This window comes from Molothrus aeneus, chromosome 4 (assembly GCF_037042795.1).
Source record: "Molothrus aeneus isolate 106 chromosome 4, BPBGC_Maene_1.0, whole genome shotgun sequence".
Lineage (NCBI taxonomy): Eukaryota > Metazoa > Chordata > Aves > Passeriformes > Icteridae > Molothrus > Molothrus aeneus.
This window is the reverse complement of record NC_089649.1, coordinates 15,088,650-15,107,109: the sequence shown is the minus strand read 5'-3', so window position 1 is coordinate 15,107,109 and position 18,460 is coordinate 15,088,650. Positions and strand designations below refer to the sequence as shown.

At 37.6% G+C, this 18,460-nt stretch overlaps 1 protein-coding gene across 1 annotated transcript in view; it reads left to right on the top strand.

Moving 5' to 3' along the window:
- Positions 1-18,460, top strand: part of ARHGAP10 (Rho GTPase activating protein 10) — a 138,735-nt gene that overhangs the window by 73,495 nt on the left and 46,780 nt on the right. The window contains exons 13-18 of the mRNA XM_066548950.1: positions 736-801; positions 7,067-7,141; positions 12,056-12,143; positions 13,339-13,397; positions 15,891-15,996; positions 16,623-16,782. Coding sequence (XP_066405047.1) covers positions 736-801; positions 7,067-7,141; positions 12,056-12,143; positions 13,339-13,397; positions 15,891-15,996; positions 16,623-16,782 — 554 coding nt within the window. The remainder of the gene's footprint in view (positions 1-735; positions 802-7,066; positions 7,142-12,055; positions 12,144-13,338; positions 13,398-15,890; positions 15,997-16,622; positions 16,783-18,460) is intronic.

Genomic DNA, 18,460 nt, shown 5'->3' with positions numbered 1-18,460 from the left:
GAAATCGCTGATTCAAGCTGGATCCTGGTGTTATTAATAGAAAGTTTTTCTCGGATTTGTCTTTTCATGGTACAAGACCAGGTCCCCAGGAGCAAGAAGGCCAGATGTTTGGGGGAAGGGCAGCTTTGCAACATAAGCTTTTAAATGAAGTTTTGATGTGAAGAAAAAGAGTAAGATAGGAACAACAAAGGAATGCTGGAGCTCAGCTGTTGTCCTGTTCATGCATCTGCTTTCATGTAGTCAGATCATTAACTGCTGTGAAATGATATACATGTGTCCTGTATCTTTAGTGTGGGAATTTCTTTGGCTGAGGGTAGGACTCAGTAAAAGCCCTGCTGTTGATAATTATGTATTTTCATCATAAGTACTTCCTTGTCCCATTTGGTGAACTCTCTCAGATGTTGTCGATGTTGCAGTAAGTACTGTTAAATTCCATCTTGCATCTGCCAACATGTGTAACTAATCAGAGATCCCATTCTTCAAAGGATGCTGCTGTGAACAGATTCACTGAAGCCACTATCACCAGAACAAGCTTTTCCTTCAGCTAGGCAGGCTCGTGAAGGAGAAAAGCACAATTTCTCTATAAAAAGTGATGTATTCTTCCAGTTTCAGAATGTTTATAGTTTTGCCTCAGAAGTACAAGCTTTATGATTAAGTCCAGCCTTATTTTCAGTGAAAGACATAATTGTAATGGTGCTTTTAAACTGTTCAACTATTTTTATTTTTTTTTTGTAGGTGCACAGTTGGATAAGATAGGGTTCACCATCATCAAAAAGTGCATCAGTGCTGTTGAAACACGAGGTAATGATCAACCCAACCTGTTTGTGAAGAGGGTGAAGCAGCTGGTCTGCTGAAGAAGGTGGCAAAGTCTCCTGTAGATCTCTGGAAAAGACTTTACCATGGAAGACATTTCACTGATTACACTGACCAAGACAGGAGTCTGTCCAGTCTGTCCCTGATGCATGGCTTTCTTTCAAGAAATGTGTTTGCCAGAAGTGCTCACAAGTGGGGAATGGCACCTCTCTTGACAAAGGGAGCCAGTTTTTGTGCACAAAACCTAAGAGAAACCTGTTGTGTTTTGTAGGTGTTGCCTGCACCTTTGCTTTGCTGTTCAAACTGAGTAATTTTTCAGTGTTTCATTTCTGTTCAGTCTCTTAGGGCAGAAGAAGAGGAGCTGAGCAGGCAGGTGATTAACAAAAAGTGTTGAAGTACTTTTCATGGAGTTAGTTTCACCCCAGGGACAAAGATGCTGTCAGGATTTATTGTTGCATATACTCATTGTTGTACTTCCAGAATTGGAGATGGAGGAGAGGTCAGTGTGCAGACAGTATTCAAGAGGTATTTGAGATTGATTTTGGAGATGCTCTGCTGAAGTGTATGTTGACCAGCCACTCTGAGGCTCACTGCATTGTACATGGCATTGTGTGGAGAAACAGCTTGTTTGGTTGTGGTTTTTTAAAAAAAGAGGTGAAAGCCTGAAAGTAGGTGAGGTTACAGTATATTTCTCAGTTTGTTAAAAGATGTTATAATTTCTGTGTGGATTTTGGTTTTCTCCTAAATTGTTGACTTTCCCTCCTACTCCCAAAGGAGACATTTAGAATTTTTCGCAAACTAGATCTTTTTTTCTGGAGGTCTGACATTGCACAGGGCAAAATACTTACATTTTCCTGAGTATCACAGTCCAGCTTAAATAAGATGAACAGAAGAGCAGGTTCATGCTTGCTCTCAGTGCAACATCTTAGTGAAAAACAGTGTCTTCCATGCATACACTTACTATACAATATTGTTAGGAACATAAGCAGCCTTTGTGATACTTAAAGTTTTGCATTTAAACAGCAAGAGGTGTCTGAAGTCCTTTTTCTCTTAGACCTTTTTTTATCAGTCCTGTCTGATGCATTAAAGATGTTATTCCAGATTAGGCCATATTCTATCTGGTGTTATATTTGTTCATTCTGTTCTTTTGAATATTTTTTCAGATAAGTTTGCCTGTCTCATCACTTTTAAATTTCAGTTACTGGCATTTCCAATCTGAATATTTGAGCTGGGAAACACTGCAGATAAAGCTGGCATCCTACAGATAAGTTGTCTTCACTGCAAAACCCTGTCTCAATATAGTCTGGATCTTCTCTTTACAGTAAATGAAGCAGATTTAATAAGAGGGGTGGCATGTGCTCATGTAATGAAAGGCCAGTTTTGGCCTGTAGTACAGTTACAGGCTACCTTACAATACCTCATGAATTCTCCTTACTATAAACAGTGTGGAGTATACTATATTTCTATATTTTGATTTATTATTTATAACTGTGTTCAAATAGTTTTCTTTAAGTTGTGGATTGATTATTTTTTTCTTTTTTTGATACCCTACAAGAAAAGTGAAACAATAACAAAATTGTGGAAAAAATGCGAACACTTTCTTCATGAAATGACTATTTGGAAAAATGTTTTTTGTTGCCTTTTTTTTTTTTCCCCTCAGGGATGTGGGCGGATAGGTTAAACTGAATGGAGGTTTAAGTTCACTCTGTCCTTTATTCCTTGATTTATGCACCTTGTAAGAAGGTGCAAAGTATTTGTGTGACTGGCTTGTTCAAGAGAAATTATGAGCTTTCATGGGGTAGCAGCATTTCTCCCCATAGTGGGGTCTGCCCTGAAACATACTTGGGGAAGAAGTAAAGTTCCCCAAGTCTATGCAGACTTTGCACCTTTCCTGTCCTATGTACACAGCCTCTCTAAGATGTGCAGTCAGTAGAGTGCTTTGTGGTAGTTACTACCAATGAAAAAGACTTAGGTCTATTAATTTTGTTTCAGAGAGTACTCAAGAAAGAAAATAAATCAGTTTTCAATTAATATTTCTCGTCTTGGGGTTCCACGGATATATTTAGGGGAGATGCTACCTCCCAGGAACTCAACAATCCACTTAGTTTGGTTTCAATCCACTTGATTTTTCCATTACATTTTAAGCAGTCGTTGATGATTATCTGTTTACTGATTCTGAACTTAACATCAACTGCATTTAAAAAACAAAACAAGTAAACAACTCCAAAACAAAACAAAAAAACCTCTAAAGGACCTTCTGCTCATGTCTGCTGAGCTAAACAAATGGAAGGCCAGGAGACCATTCAGTTGTTTGTCTCAAAAGAGTTTGGACAAATAGTTGTATGATGAAGAAAATCCGTCTTCCAAGTGGCAGAATTTTCTACCTGTACTTTTCCTTGAAAACCATTTTTACTTGGTTATTTTACTTTAATGATAACACATCAAAAGCAAGTTATATTCAGCAGGAGAAAACAGGACAGATGCTTCTTCAGAGACTGTGCTTGTGTGCCATGTTTTTATCTCTTTTAATCATAATGGGTGTGAGGTTGGCGTGGGTGGGAAGAGAGGACAGTCTAGTGTGGGTGGAAACTGAGAATAGTCTTGTCATGTCACAGCAGAAGTAGTCTGGTATTCAGAGAGAGAAGAGCATAACGGAGATATTGAACATAAACTTGTCAATGGCTGGATCATTTTTTTTTCTCAGTTATGTTCCCTTTTATAAAGCCAAGAAGGGAATTATTTGCTCTGAATGAATAGAAGCACAAAAATCAGTGTCTTGGTTAAAATGCATGTGAGCTTCTGATTCACCATTGCCTTACAAGTGATTGGCTATGCTTCACTGGTAGGACATGCTGAGGCAACAGGATATGCATCCCATCTCTCACATACTGAGCACCGTGCTGGTTGGATGTGCCTCTGTGTTTTGTCTTGGAGAGAGCATTTTGGGATTCTCTTTGGAGTATTTCATTTATTATTCTCTACTGAGAATGATAGAATGGGCTAGGTGTTTATTGAAACATCAAAGAGCTGCGTGCTCCACTAGTAAAGATTCTGTGCATGTTTTTGTGTGCGAGTAGCTGGTTGTACCTTCTGAGGGGATGTGATGGGTAAAGTTTGCCAGAGCAGTATTTGTCTTGAGCTTAGTACTGGTGGAGCTGCCAATCTGAGCTGCAGAGAGAGATGGCAGCATTGAGCTGCATGACCAGGCTGGCTGCTCCTCAGGCAGAAAGTACATGGTGAAGAGGGAGTAGAAAACCTTTGCAAGTGACATAAAACCCTCTGTCATTACCTTGAATTTAGAGTGTCACTTGTATGGCTGTTTCTGTGCCATGGATTTTGGTATAAAAATTATTATTTGCAGCTATATTGCAAGTCTGTGTCAGCCTCACGTACAATGCCAGTCGCAAAATAAACTTTCCTACACCGTACCTTGCTTACAATAGGGTAAATTACTATCTTGCTTTCAATACCTTATATTTCTAAGCATGCCTCATAAGCTGTGTCCCTGTGCCAAATTCTGTATCAGGCAGCCAAACATCTTGAGATAATGTAAATATGAAGGAAGTTGTGCTGCGGGGCTCTACCGTTCCAGGCTGCCAATAGTGGTTGAGCCGGCAGACACAGCGTCTGAACCCTTCAGCTTTTCAGGCAGTGGGGAGCTGTTCCTTGCAGTGAGTCATCCTGTCAATTGTGTTCTGTAAATGCCAAGCATTATCAGTGTTGGATGTGCTGAAGATCTGAAATGTGCAGATTAAATCAGAAGTAGGACTGTTTCAAACCAGGTTTGTATATTTTAAATAAAACATCATTTGAAAGTATGGTTAAAGGTATCATCTCAAACTATGTTGAAATATTAATGCCTCTTTGCACTCCTTGATGTCTGCTAGCAATTAGCTATGCTTTTTTCAGGTTGATGAATTTGAAACTGATCAATTATCTGATAATCTCTATCATAGACTCATGATTATTGCTGGAGGATTGTCATAGTTTCAATACTGCCATTTTCCAGAGACTTCTGCATTATCATGTCTGTTTTAATACTGAGGAATAGGTTTTGTGGTTTGACCTTGATTATATTGAAGCCTGTAAAGGTATGCTTGGGGTCAGCACAGTTGGTTCCCCCCAGTTTTAATGTCAGAACCACAGGAAATCACAAATCAACCTCTGAGATAAGCAAAAGCTCAGTGTGATAGTATTTCTTCAGCTTTTTTTATCTTGCGTATGATGCAGAAGGCTTGTTCTGTGGTACTGAAAGTAGTAGAAGACGTATAAAGAAGTGTGATGCATTTTGGCAAAGCTTGGTGTTAGTTTGGTACCAGAATTTTCCTGGACACCTCTGAGAAGTTGGAAGCAAAATTATTGCTGCTTTCAGGACAGATTTGTAGTGCATTCTTGTTTGGAGTGTATCAAGGACTGTATTGTTGAGATTTTTTTTTAGTGTCTTCAAGTGGTGCATAGCATGCTGTCATACTTGTTCTAGGGATCATTGGAAAACTTGGTTGGGTTGATAACTTCCTATTTTGAGAAAAACAGTGTTGTGGCCCCATAGCTCTTTTGGTTTTATTTAGGTCATTCTCTTGTGCACAGCAGAACTGCAAGCATACTCCTGAGTGTTTGGATGAGCACAGATAAAATAAAGGAGATCTGGCTTATTCTGTTAATTTGAGCCAGCTCTGAACCTGGCATCTAGCTTAAGGCTCAGCACCATTCCAGCAGTGCCTACATCCTCGGGAGGGAAAAGGGCCAGTTTTACCCAGGTGGAGCAAGCAAGGGAAGGAGCAGCTGCAGCCCTGGGACAGGGGAAGGAGCAGTGCTGGCAGGGAGGAGTTCAGCAGGCTCAGGAATCTGGGATGGCCAAGGAGGCTGCAGACTGTGTGAGGAAGAGGAAGGCGTCAGAGAAGAGAGAAAAGATGCAGCAAGGCTAGGCAGGAGGAGGTAGAAAATGCCAAGTTCTCTCTACCATATTGAGAATTATTGCTGTGTATTATGGCTCTGTCTGACAGTAATTCATTAAAAGGCTAATGATTTTTACATACTTCATCTAATATTTATTTGGGAAGAAACTTTTTCTCATATGACTGGTTTTAGTTTTCCTTCTCTCTGTTGGAACAGCTTGGTATTGAAGCTGGGAATTCTCCACAATTCTTCCTTTGTTGAAGCATATTTTGAATAAGAATACCACATAATCTGTTATTTGAAAAGATTTCCTTGGAGTAGAAACACAGCTATTTTGTGGCATTTCTACTCTTCCAGGCCAGTGTGATTATGAAGGTAGATTGTGTTTGTAGATGGCTGCTTATTATGAGGCCTCTCAAACATCTGTGTACTGTAGTATTTTACCTCCCACTGTCTAGGCTCTGAAACAATGCAGAAGACATAGACTACCTTATTTTTCCCTTTTTCTTCCCTGCCCCTTCTCTCCCTCCCATTTTTTTTTTCAATTTATATTCACAATTTTACTTCCCTGGGGATAAAACTGGCTAATGTAATGGAAAGCAAAAGCAGGGGCAGAAAAGGGGTAGAGAAGTGAATGTATGTGAGATGATGGAAGGGCACAGAGGAATGCCAGGAAAGTGGTCCAGTGTCCATATAGAATGGGAGTAGGGGACTGAAAATGCTGTGTTGGTTATGGCTCCTCTGTTCATCCCAAGAAAAACTCTTCAGTAGCTTTTGGTGGTGCTTCTGGATGTAACTCCTATTTGGACCACAGTGGGTTGGAATGAGGCCTTGTATCTTAAATGGAAAGCATTTATAAACTTGAAAAAGTGCTGATTTTGAGGACTGGGAATAGGCTTAGGTTTTTCTTCATGTTTAAGTCACCGCATATTGGGGGGGAAAAAGAAATGTTAAAGTTACTGAAGAAATCTTAATTTAGCATTTGTTTGTTCAGTTCCTACATTATTACAATGTGGCTGTTGATGTACCCAAAATGCAATTGAAAAGATTTGAAATTAGTCAGTGGTTTATTTATTTATTTATTTTCAAGTAAAGCTTTGTCCCTGTCTGCTTCTCCTCTCAGTTTCAGAAGTGGAATTGAGGTACATGAAATCTTTATCGAAATATAACATGAAGTTACTTTAAAAACAGAGTAACAAAAGGATTCTTCATTTACAATGTTGTTCTTGGAACTGTTAATACTATGTAGTCTCTCTGTCTTTGAAGATCATTTCTTGCCTGGGGCAGAAATTTTAATGCTAAATTTGACTGTGGTTGATCTCATGATTTTTTTTTTTTTTTTTTTTTTACATAATAGGTATAAATGACCAAGGATTGTACAGAGTTGTGGGGGTGAGTTCAAAGGTCCAGAGACTTCTGAGTTTGTTGATGGGTATGCCTCTATTTTACAAATATTTTTTCAATATTTTATTTCATGTTGTTTTACTGTCAATATTTAGTTTTTAAAGCACCTTACAGTAGTTTGCTCTAGTCCATGCAAATAATCATCACGTCATTGTAAATTTCCCTACTTTAGAAAGACCTGGACTAGTTGGTATGAATAAATTAAGAACTGCTATGAGACATGAGGAGAAAAGATTGTGCTTTGTGCAAGGTTGATGGAAGTGGGATTAAAGCAGCCTAAGTTGAAGGATCTGATCAAAAAATTCAAAATACCAAAGTCAGGGATGTTTGAAGCTGGTTGCTTCATTGTTTGAAGTTTCCACCTTCCTTCTCCCATGTCTGGAATGTACCAGTGTACACGCCCATGTAGCTGTAGTTAATCACTGTGCAAAATAAGACAGTTAGTTTAAGCCTACTGTTAAAGAGCTGTTTGGTTTAGGAGGAGGGATATGATATATGTATTAATAATAACTGTGTGTTGGGGCAGGAGACAGATGGAGAAAGGATTTGGTTTTGTAAACTTAAACATCTTAGGCTCTTTTATACCCAGTTAGCTAAAATAATTTGCAGAAAATTTTTTCTCCCCTTTCTTTCTGGAAATTTTGATGCATCTTTAATTCCAGTGACTGGAGTTCTCTTGCCACTCTGCTGTCCCTGGGGGAGGGAAAAAGAGAGAAATATTGGCGCCTGGATGAAGTCCCTCATCTCTCACCAAAGTAGTAGCCATGACTGCAAAATGTGCCATGTTCCCCCATTTCTTGTCCTGAGCACTGACAGTACATGCAGTCAGACAAGACCACTGGGATTAGTTCATTTTTATAGAGCTTCCAAACCTGTCACTTGACAGCAAAGGTCTGATTCTCAGGGATTCATTGGTATGCAAAGAAGCTTGTTTGCAGTTTGCACCAGGCTTTTCTCCAGAACCATGCATGCTCCATCTGTGCTGATAACACAGTGTTCTTTGGCACTGCAAACTGAAGGAAGCCAGAAAGTGAATTCATTTCATTACCCCAGACATTATGTGAATGACAAAGCGCTTTTATATTATATGCTGCTGTCAGTTCAGTGCCACCTGTAAGACTTTTCCTTTCTTTCCTTTATTTTTTCAAACAGCCTGTCTCCTCAGAAATAAGGCATCTTGAGACTTGAGGACCTGCATGTCATATCAATCTGTCATAATGACCTTGCTAAATATTAATTTATGATGTCTTACTTTAATCAATATTAACAGCACCCTGAAGTACTCCATTAGTAAACCTTTAAAGTATTACAGAAAAAAGTCTCTTTTTGGAAATACAAACTGGGATTAATAAAAATGACTGATCTATAACAGATTTTCATAGTTGTTTATCTGTGTTGGAGTTAGCCTCAGTAAGCAATAGCCATCTTTAGCCATTGACCATGGGAAGAATGATGTGCTGTCACTCAGAGAGCCTTAATTTAATGTGTTTGATATCACAAGATGCTTTTCAGTTTTGTTCTTGCTGGCTTAGCTTGGGCGTGCAGGTCTGGCAGGCAGATTTTCCTTGCTGCCATTATTGGTATCCAAATTAAATAGACTCAGGTTGCCAGTGGCTCAGTAGCAGCTGGAAGAGTTTACTGGGGATTCCAGCATCTGCTTTTAGTTACTTTTTAAAATCAGGAACATTTTTTGTCATTCCCAAGTTTCATATATTTATTTGACAAAGGAAGAATACAGTGGTATCAAGATGAGGCAAAATACTGAACAGGAAAAAGTTAGGGTGCAAGCAGGTGCTCTTTTCTGATGATTTGTTGAAAGTGATTCTATCTCTGCTCTTTATCTATCTGTCCTCAGAGGAGAACAAAGAGGATTCCTTTTTGATATACAGTGGTACAGAGAATTTAAAATGACTGATTAATCTTTAATCCTTTGTCTCTGGACATACTCTTAGATACCCTTTTATATGAAAGATTTTTCAGAATCATAAAGAACTCATATTAACTTTCTGTATTTTAAAATGTTTGATAAGATTTCAAAGTATTTTAAGCTACCTATCACTGACCATGAAGTTCACAGTTGGAAAGGCCTTGTGTGAAAAAAGTCTTCCAAATGGCAGCCAGGGATGTAATTTTTTTTTTTTTTTTTGGTAGTTTTGTCTCTTTTTCATATTATTTTCTGTAGATTTTTGGAAAGTAGACTGAGAGTTAAAAGAGTATGAGAAGACCAACATAGGCTTTTCTAGTACTATGAATGCACAGATTTTCAGCTGTAATGCAAAAATCTAGTGGAGCTAAGTCTCTGCAAAATAAGGCTTAGCAATCAAATACATAATTCTATTTAGAAAAAAAAAATTACAATTAACTTAGTCCATGAAGATACCTGTAACTGGTACTGTGCTATTTTGCAGCAATGATCTTGTTTAAATTTAAAGGGAGGCATCTGGTGAGAAAAGCACTTTTCTACCTTTTAAGGGAAAATGTTAAATTAACCAAATACCTCACTGTAAACGGGGATAGAAAGCTAGAACTTCCAATATTCTGGAAATGTGTTCCAAGCACTGCAGTGTGAGTTGTCAGGAGTCTCAGTTCTGGAAGTGCATCAGGGCCCAGTTCCTGTTTCATCGATGATTGGCATTATAGATCTGAGGTGCCTCATTCCCTACACGCTGTTCCATAGATTTTGTACAAGCCACTGCATGGGTCAGCTTTGACATGGACCATTGCCTGTGGGAGGGGACTGCTGAGCAGTTGCAGTTTCTGCTGATGAGTTCAGGTTTGATTTCTGATGCTGTCTGGTGTGAAAAATACCAGATATTACATGTAGCAGGAAGCTTTTGGGTACTTCTGCCTCCCCAGAACTAGCAGGTTTCAAAACAATGGCATGGAATTCCTTGTTGATTTCTGTACAGTAGATGACAGTATACGTGCACTACAGTGGGCATATTGCATATGAAAGCAGAGAGAGTCTCCTCCTAAACAACTTAGTGAAATGGACAGTTTTTATAAGCTCTGGCTCCCTTATTGTCAGAAAGATTTGCATAAAATTTAGAGCTGATCTGTCAAAAGCTGTTCCTTAAACATGCACAGTTAGTTTTACAAGCATAAAGTTGCCCTTGAGTGCACCGTGGCTGTTACATGAACAAGTAGCATGAAAAAAGCTAGACTAATAATTTCTTAAAATCTGGTTGAAGTTCCAATTCTTACTGAAAAGGGATCTTTGAAGTAGAGGGGGAGAATGGAGCAGGAATTGTGAAATCTATTGGGTGGAAGGCCACAGAGCAATGTAAAGTGAATGCCAAACCAAAAATGAAGAAAATGTCTTTACATCTTAATGGCTTCTACTATCAAACCAGGGGTTTGTAGCAGGACTGTTTCTTTTTTTTTTTTTTTTTTTCTCCAAGAGATAATGAAATGTTTCAACAATACTTTCTATTTTTTATTTTAAGAGGCTTGCTTTGGAATTCAGACGCCCATTGTTTTCCTCCCAAAATTCATCAACAAATTTCAATGAACAGAGTGCATACTTTGAATGTAAAGGAGGTTGATGATTATGAAGCAGCTATTTAAAAACTGGATATTGCATAGTGATTTAGTAACAAAACCCCCATAGATTTTGTAGCTTCTGATGTGATGGCAGTTTTTTATTTAATTAATTCAGGACACACATTTTCTTCTTGAAAAAGAGAATTTGAACATGGAAACAGCTAGCATAGTAAAATGAAAAAAATAAAGAACCTTATATTTGAGACAATCCTGAGTATTTTGGGTGGTGGTTGGCTAGTAACAGTTTGCTAGAAAATGTTATCTGACCTGTATTTTAAAATGAGATTTAAATAATTGATATAATGAGGGAGAATATTCAGTTACAGAAATAATTGCTTGGCACAGCTTTTAGAACAAAATTATTTAGTCCCAGTAAAAGGACTGCACCTTTAATCAGGGATCCTAATTTGATTTTTTAAATGTGTCTGTCATTTGTCTGACAAGCCAAGTAACAAATGAGTTCTGAATTGTATGAATGGGTCCACACATAATCTGCATCAGCCACTGCAGTGACTGAGGGAAACATGTAGCAGTAAATAATCACAGGAAAGCCAGCAAACACACAGGGCTAGGCTGGCCATATACATCTGCTCTCTTCATGTGTCAGCTAGCTATGGCTTCCTGTTTTGAGGCCAAAAGGAGTTTTTTTGATTGCAGAAAGTTCCAGTGTGCTGTGTTGTTTTCAATCTGTCAAAAAGTCTTCAACCTGATGGGTCAATCAGACAAACCTTTTGGTTTGATCTGTCTTGTTCCAAGGCTCTCCCAACTAACCTGGGAGAAGGTGGGAGTTCTGTGGTCCTGACAAATGGTCAAACAAACAAGTATTTCTTGTCCAGTGGCTAAAACTGATCAAGTAAGGCAAACATTCAGCAAAGAGTCCTTTTCCTACTTTGGAAGCACCTCTTAAATGTTCTCGCACAATGCCGAGGGTCATGCTGCACTTTAACTGTTCTCATCAACAGTTTACAAAAAAACTATGGAAAAAAGCTATCACTTTAAATAAGAAAGAAAAAGAGTAAAAGAGAAATTCTTCTTCTTTTTTCCCTAAACTGTTTTTGTACATCTTTCTGTGTTTGTGAACATCCCTCTGTTTAATTAGAGGTGTGAAAATTTCAATTGCTATAGAGATCTTTTTACATGAGGGTGGTTTTTAATCCTTCATTAAAGAAAAAAAATCAGTAAATAGTTTAAAAATGAAATATGAAAATGGAATTTATAAACAGATTTGGATATTTGGTCGTCTTCATATCACTGAATATTAATAAAAAGGACGTTGCTTCTATGCTCATGTGAGCAAACACATAATGTTGAAAGTCAATGTGTTGCTGTTCATGTAACTCATACTGATTTAGAATTCCCTTTTTTTCATGTCCCTTTTCTCTTTCTGGTTATTTTCTAGATTGTAAAACCTGCAATGAAGTTGACCTGGAAAACTCTGTAGATTGGGAAGTGAAGACAATTACTAGTGCTATGAAGCAGTATCTGCGGTAAGGCTGTCTCTTGTTTATTTGGTTTTTTAGACTATAAGTTCTTATTTTAGTTCTCCTATGCAGTATGTTAAGCTGCACTAGTTAATTTTGCTATGTTTTGGAATAGGAGCTCATTTTGTACAAATACCATATTTGTTATTTGTTTTGGGGGAAGCCAAATACTTCATCAGCACTAATACTCATGTTAATATGAGATTAGCCCCCAAACACTTTGGTATTAGACACAGAAGCATTTCACTGATGGTTCAGAAACCTGAAGTGTTACTAAACTTGCTGAGAATCGTTACTGAAAGTTGGCTAAGTTTGTTAAAATTTGTTTCCTTTTTGTGTTTGTGTGGTGGAATGAAAAGGGAGAAGGCTGTAAAATTTTTAATATTATCCTGTTTTCCTTCTGACCCTTGCTCTGATGTTCTGTGTGCAATAGTAATAATATTTTGAGTGTCAAAATTTTTAAATAAGAATTTAAAATATGTTTGCTATTCAAATGGCTTTCCCAATTCCTAATAAAGCTATTTTACTAAATTGCCTAAGAACATAAAATGTCACACTTTTGTGCATCTCCAGTGTAACACACTGTACTTTTAATCTGCTACTTTTGTTAAATAAAATTTTATTACAACCACTATCTATGAGTGCTGCAGAAGTATCTCAAGGATAAAACTCTTACATAGTATAGAAAAGTATTAAAAAAAACCCCCGAAGTGTACACAATAAATTATTTCTCCCCTACAGTATTTTCCATCTGAATGTTTACTCAGATATGCAATATTTCATGAGCATCAGTAAAGTCAATATAATAAATGGTTTTAACTCTAGTGGTGGTGCTTGTTGTTAGGACATTAGCGTCTTTCCAGTAAGCCACTGACTTGTCATTCTTAGCATTTGAAAAGTGCTAATAAAGAATGAATTGCACAGTATTTGTGCACAATCTTGTTTTGAAACTGGAAAGGTATCTTATGATAGAGGCATCACTTCAGCTCATGGAAGGTGAATGGATGCATTTAGTCTTATTTTCCTTATAATACCGAGTTTTCCTTTTGTTCTAGAAATCACTGAATTCAAGGGCCTTTGTAACAATGGTTGCTTCCAGTAGGAGGATTATGCTACTGAGTGTTAAAAAGGCTTCCTGATTAGAGTAAATGCAGCTGGAAGAAAATACAGTTAAATTTATTATATCATCCTTGTTTTGCAGAAGCCTTCCAGAGCCACTGATGACATACGAGTTGCATGGAGAATTCATCGTTCCTGCCAGTAAATACATGACTGTAGTTCAAATAGAAATCTTTTGTTGTTGTGCTGTTGTGACCTCAGGAGCACTCTGCAAATGCAATTCCAGAAAAATGCTTCATCCTAGTAAAAATACAGGAACAGGAAATAATAAATGATTTAAGAATATGTTTTAATCAGTATTTAGTTCCAGTGTGTGTCACATATAATATGACTGCCTAGCACAGTTTTTACTTTTATGGAAAAACTTTTGGATAGCCAGTGTAAACATTTATTCTTATTATCTTAATTGCATAATGATAAGCATCTACTTAATCTGTGATTTTTTTTGCCTTCCATTTATAAAGAGTATGAAGCTTAGCAAAAGAAAATACAGTCATTTGAGCTCATTGGAGTCCTTAAAGCACAGCTGCCTGACCCTTGTTTTCAGTGCCTTGCTAGCTCTGTGTGTAGGCAGGCTTGAATGTTCCTCATGTATTAGAAGAAAGGAAAGAGCGGGCCAGATTACACTGTGGCAGTTCAAATACAGACTTGGAGAAGACACAACAGCATTTGTAGCTCAGTTGTACGGTATCTAGTGTACACGGAATTTTTTTGGAAGAGGATAGAGGGAAACTGTGTAAGAAAATTTTTGGCAAAGTATCACACAGATATTTAGCTGATTTTCTTTCCAGCCTGTAGCACGTCTGGCAAACTGTGGAAAGCAAAATTAAAATAAACTTTGAGACAATTGCTTTATCATCTTCAGATTGCTATAATGACTTTCCAGCACTGCAGAATGTGTTTTCTTCTGGTCCTTAATTCAAAATGAGAATTAGATCAGGAAATTCATTGCCAAAGCACATGCTAGCAGGCACGTGCTTAAACAAAAGTTGACATTTTTACCTATGTGGTGAGTCTTCACGTTTGTATTGGAAAGTGTTAAAATAATTTCTCTCCTTCTGAAGTTTTGCCAGCAGTTTCCTCACTTTATTTTTCTTTATATTATAGTCTCTTTCAGTAAAGGAATTCAGTTTAAGTTACATGTTTGAGACAGTACAGTGTTCATAAGTAGTAAACAGCTTAGTAAAGGAGTTGGTTCTGGGGAGGGAAATTCGGTCAACATTGCAGATCTGAGTTACAGTATGCTCAAAAATAGGTAGTCAGTGTTGTTTCCTATGTTGGCTATAAAAAAAACCAACACTGGAAATAGCATGGAGTGTCCTTTTCCCTGAAACTATTGCAGGAGGAGCCAAAATTAAAAGGTTTTCCTTCAATTCTGTTCTCTTTATGCATATCAGTATAGATGGAAGTTGTATGAGCTTTGACTGTATCTTGTAATTAAATTGTTTAGACATTCTTTAATTAGAATTTGTGATCTCACATATGCACAAAATAGTCTCACTTTAAAGAAGACCTAATTTTTCCATGAGAATTTTGAGTAGCTCACTAGAAATTAAAGATTTTGCTTTTTGGTAGCCTTTTTTCTTGCAATCTGTGCAGGCGTATTCACTGCAAAAGAATGAAATACAGCCCTAAAATCTGAAGCAATATGCATGGATGAATCTGAAGAAATGGTGGTATTTTATGGAAAATACACTTAGCAATCACAGTTGCCTTAGAGAAAAATGGGACCTGACCAGTGGTCCTCATGTCAAAATTTCAGAATGTCAAAATTTTTCTCATCCTGCACTTTCTAGTGAGTATTATTACAGGCAGTAGAAATGCTTCCATTCCTCTCATTATAACCACTACAGAGATGTAATTTTGTGATTTAATGCAACTTGAAGTAGGAAGATGGTTTATTTTCATCTTTTACAGGTTCTTGTTTTCATCTGTGTACAATGAAACCTGTAGGGGCCAAAATTATTCCATTTGACGTGCAACAGACAAAAATAAAAGCTCTTTGCTTATCTGTATTTCTGTACTGTACTAGAGATGCCATTGTTATTCAGAACCTTTGTCATAGTATTCTCTGTAGGTTTTTTTGCATGTTTATTCTTCTGTGTCTTCAGAGGTCATTAGGTTTTTTAAGCATTTGGATCTGCTTGCAGTTTCCAAAGCAAGGTAGCCTAAATGCAGTATCATTAGGTGCACAGTACAAACAAAACTGAATTCTAATCATGAGGACAATCAGTTAATGATGCTAAAGTGGAAGGCAGTACCTTCCACTGTTCCTCTCTGTGGCACCCACTAACATTGCTGCTCACCTTGCAGTGTATTTCTAAGCACATGGGTCCAATGCAGCAAAACAATAACTGCATCTGTCAGACTTTAAAAATAGATGAACAAAGACATCCTTTTGCAGGTGGATTGAAAGACAAGTTCTCAAAATAAGTAAATAAGATGATAATTCTAGAACAATATTACTTGTGAAAACAAGCACATATGTTCAGTGTTGCTATGTTTGGAGATACATAAGTGGTAAAATGAAGTGTGTGCAGTATGTTTCCATGCAGGGGTGGGAGAAGGTTTATGTTGCTGTGGATCTTATTTTATTTTACTTTTTTTTGAGATATTTATTTCTGTATCCCATAGAAAGTGGGAGTCCGGAATCTCGAGTCAATGCTGTTCACTTCTTGGTCCACAAGCTCCCAGAAAAGAACAAAGAGATGCTGGAAATTCTGGTGAAACATTTAGCAAAGTGAGTGCTATGACCTGCTTTCCTACCTACCTTGTCAGAATTCTTGTCTTTACTATTCTTTGACTACAAAGGGCTTTAGTGAAGTGTGGCTGGAGCTAAAGCCCATTTTGATGCTGTCATCCTCAGCCCCAAGAACCAAACGTGCAAAAGCAGACAAGACATTTGACTCATGCTGTGCATATTTTGGCGGGAAAGGCAGAAATCTAAGCCGTTAATGAAGCCATAGAAGTATTTACTTTAGCAGTCCTGCCAGCAGCTGAGGGTTTGATTGAAGTGAGAAAGGGAACATTATACTTTCTTTTCGCAAATTCTGGCAGAGGGAATAGTGGAGATCTGTTAGCAAATTTAAGTTGGTTTCACACTTGCCCTGGTCCAAGGCTAAGCGCATTTTATATATTTAAGTTCAGTAAGAGACTGGTTTTGTTTTTAAGTTGCCACTGGAAGAAGGGCTTTTCAGTTTTCCAGAATTTAGTAAGACTTTATTTGAAGAAACTTTGCACAAAACAAACTTCTAAAACATAGATTAAGGAAATGCAGTGTTTTCATTCATAGACTGCCATTTCCAGCAGTAATGGAAATTTTTCATAACCCATTTCCTGTTTTTTCCTTCAATTCTTTTCAAAAAGTGTTTCAAAGCATGCCAAGAAGAATCTAATGACTGTGACAAACCTAGGGGTAGTATTTGGACCAACCTTAATGAGGCCACAGGAGGAAACTGTAGCAGCCATCATGGACCTGAAGTTTCAGAATATTGTTGTTGAAATCCTGATAGAAAATCACGAGAAGGTAAGTTTTGCTATGTTTTCACGTTTCTGGGCATTGTCTGAAACAATCTGCTAGCCTTAATGGGGTTAAGCATGGAATTAGGCATGCCATTAAGCGAATAGAATTTACTTCTAAAGAATACTCTCTATACACAATACGCTTTTGGTTACTTATCCTTGATAATCATTCCTGTTCATAGCTGAACTGACATTTCAGAATGCATGTTTCGTGGCAGTGGTAGTGCTTCTGTGTGCATAGTACGCCAGTAGATTTGCATTGGGATTTTTGCATTTGCTTTTTTTCTGAGCAAAAGTGATGCAAAATGAGAAAAGAGCCTGGGTTCGGTTTCTGGCTCTTCCATCAAGTACTTTGACCAGGGTCTGAGTTCATTGTTTTATGTTTCCATTTTACCTCAAAATAAAAAAGAAGACACTACTGTACTCTAAATTTTATGTAAAAAGCACGAGAGAGCCAGGTATTAACACTTCCTTTGTTTTCAGCTGAATGTGTGTTATTTTAAGCCTTTGTATTTGAGGTAGTACTGAAAATAGAAATTGTTGTTGCTGCTGTTACTAAAGTTGCCAGTTACTAGAGTGCCTCACATGTACAAGGTACTGTCCAGGACATCACTGCATGTAATCTGGGATCTGAAATTAAAAATAAAAATAGTAAGAAAGTAATTCACTTGTCTCCTTATTTGTGTACTCTTTTGGGAGTCCCTTGTGTCTAGGTTGACTTCTCTAACTGGATGTTTAAGGTACTTTGTACTGAGAGATGGACAGCATCTCCCTAATTCTTACTGTCAAAAAAAACAAAAGTGCTTTGGAAAAATCCCAAGATGTGCTTCTTCCTCTCTCCTTTCTTAAACACTCAAATAACACATTGAAATTGTTATTTCCTTTAAAGGTTAACGGTGTTGAAATTGGCTCTTTAAGTCAAGTGTTATCTACTCTAAATAATATATGTTTCAGGCTTTTCTGACAATGTAATTATGCTCCCTCCCTGATTGATACAGGCTGGGCAAAGCTGCTGTTGGCATAGCTGTGTCCACATGGTGGCTTTTGTTGGCTTAGTTGACTTAGGGTGTAATGCTGTCCTCACACGCACACTGAGCAGATATGGCATTGTTCTGTTGGAAAAAACTGGGCTGCACATGTGGCTCAAGTTCTAAGCAATAAATATTCCAAGAGCTGTAAGCCATGGTATTAATTTTGGATCTTAGAAATGAAAGTAAACCTTGCAGTTGAGCTCATGATTTTAATGCTCTTGAGGTGACCACACAAATTAAAGGAAGTTGAGAGAGAGCAAGCAGAGCCAGGATGTTTTAATAACATGTGGAGGTTGAGTTGTGTTTATTCAAATCACCACAGATTAACACCATCCTATTCTTATGCCAGCTCAGTCACATGTCTCTTAAAACTGGACACTAGTTTTACTTTTGAAACATTAGTGGCCTTTCTTGCTCCTCTGAAAATGTGGAGAAGTGAGGAATGGAAAGTACATCAGTATAATACTGCATCATTTTCCATAATTTCTTGGTTTTATGCCTTCTTTAGAACTAGAAGGGTATAATTTTTTTAAGGGATTTCTGTTATTTCACTGCCAATTCTAACAGTGAACTTGTCATCAGTGGTCTGCCTGCAGCAACCTCTCCCATTCTAGACCTGCTTCCAAAATGGAAAGCAGCCCCAAGTGTGAC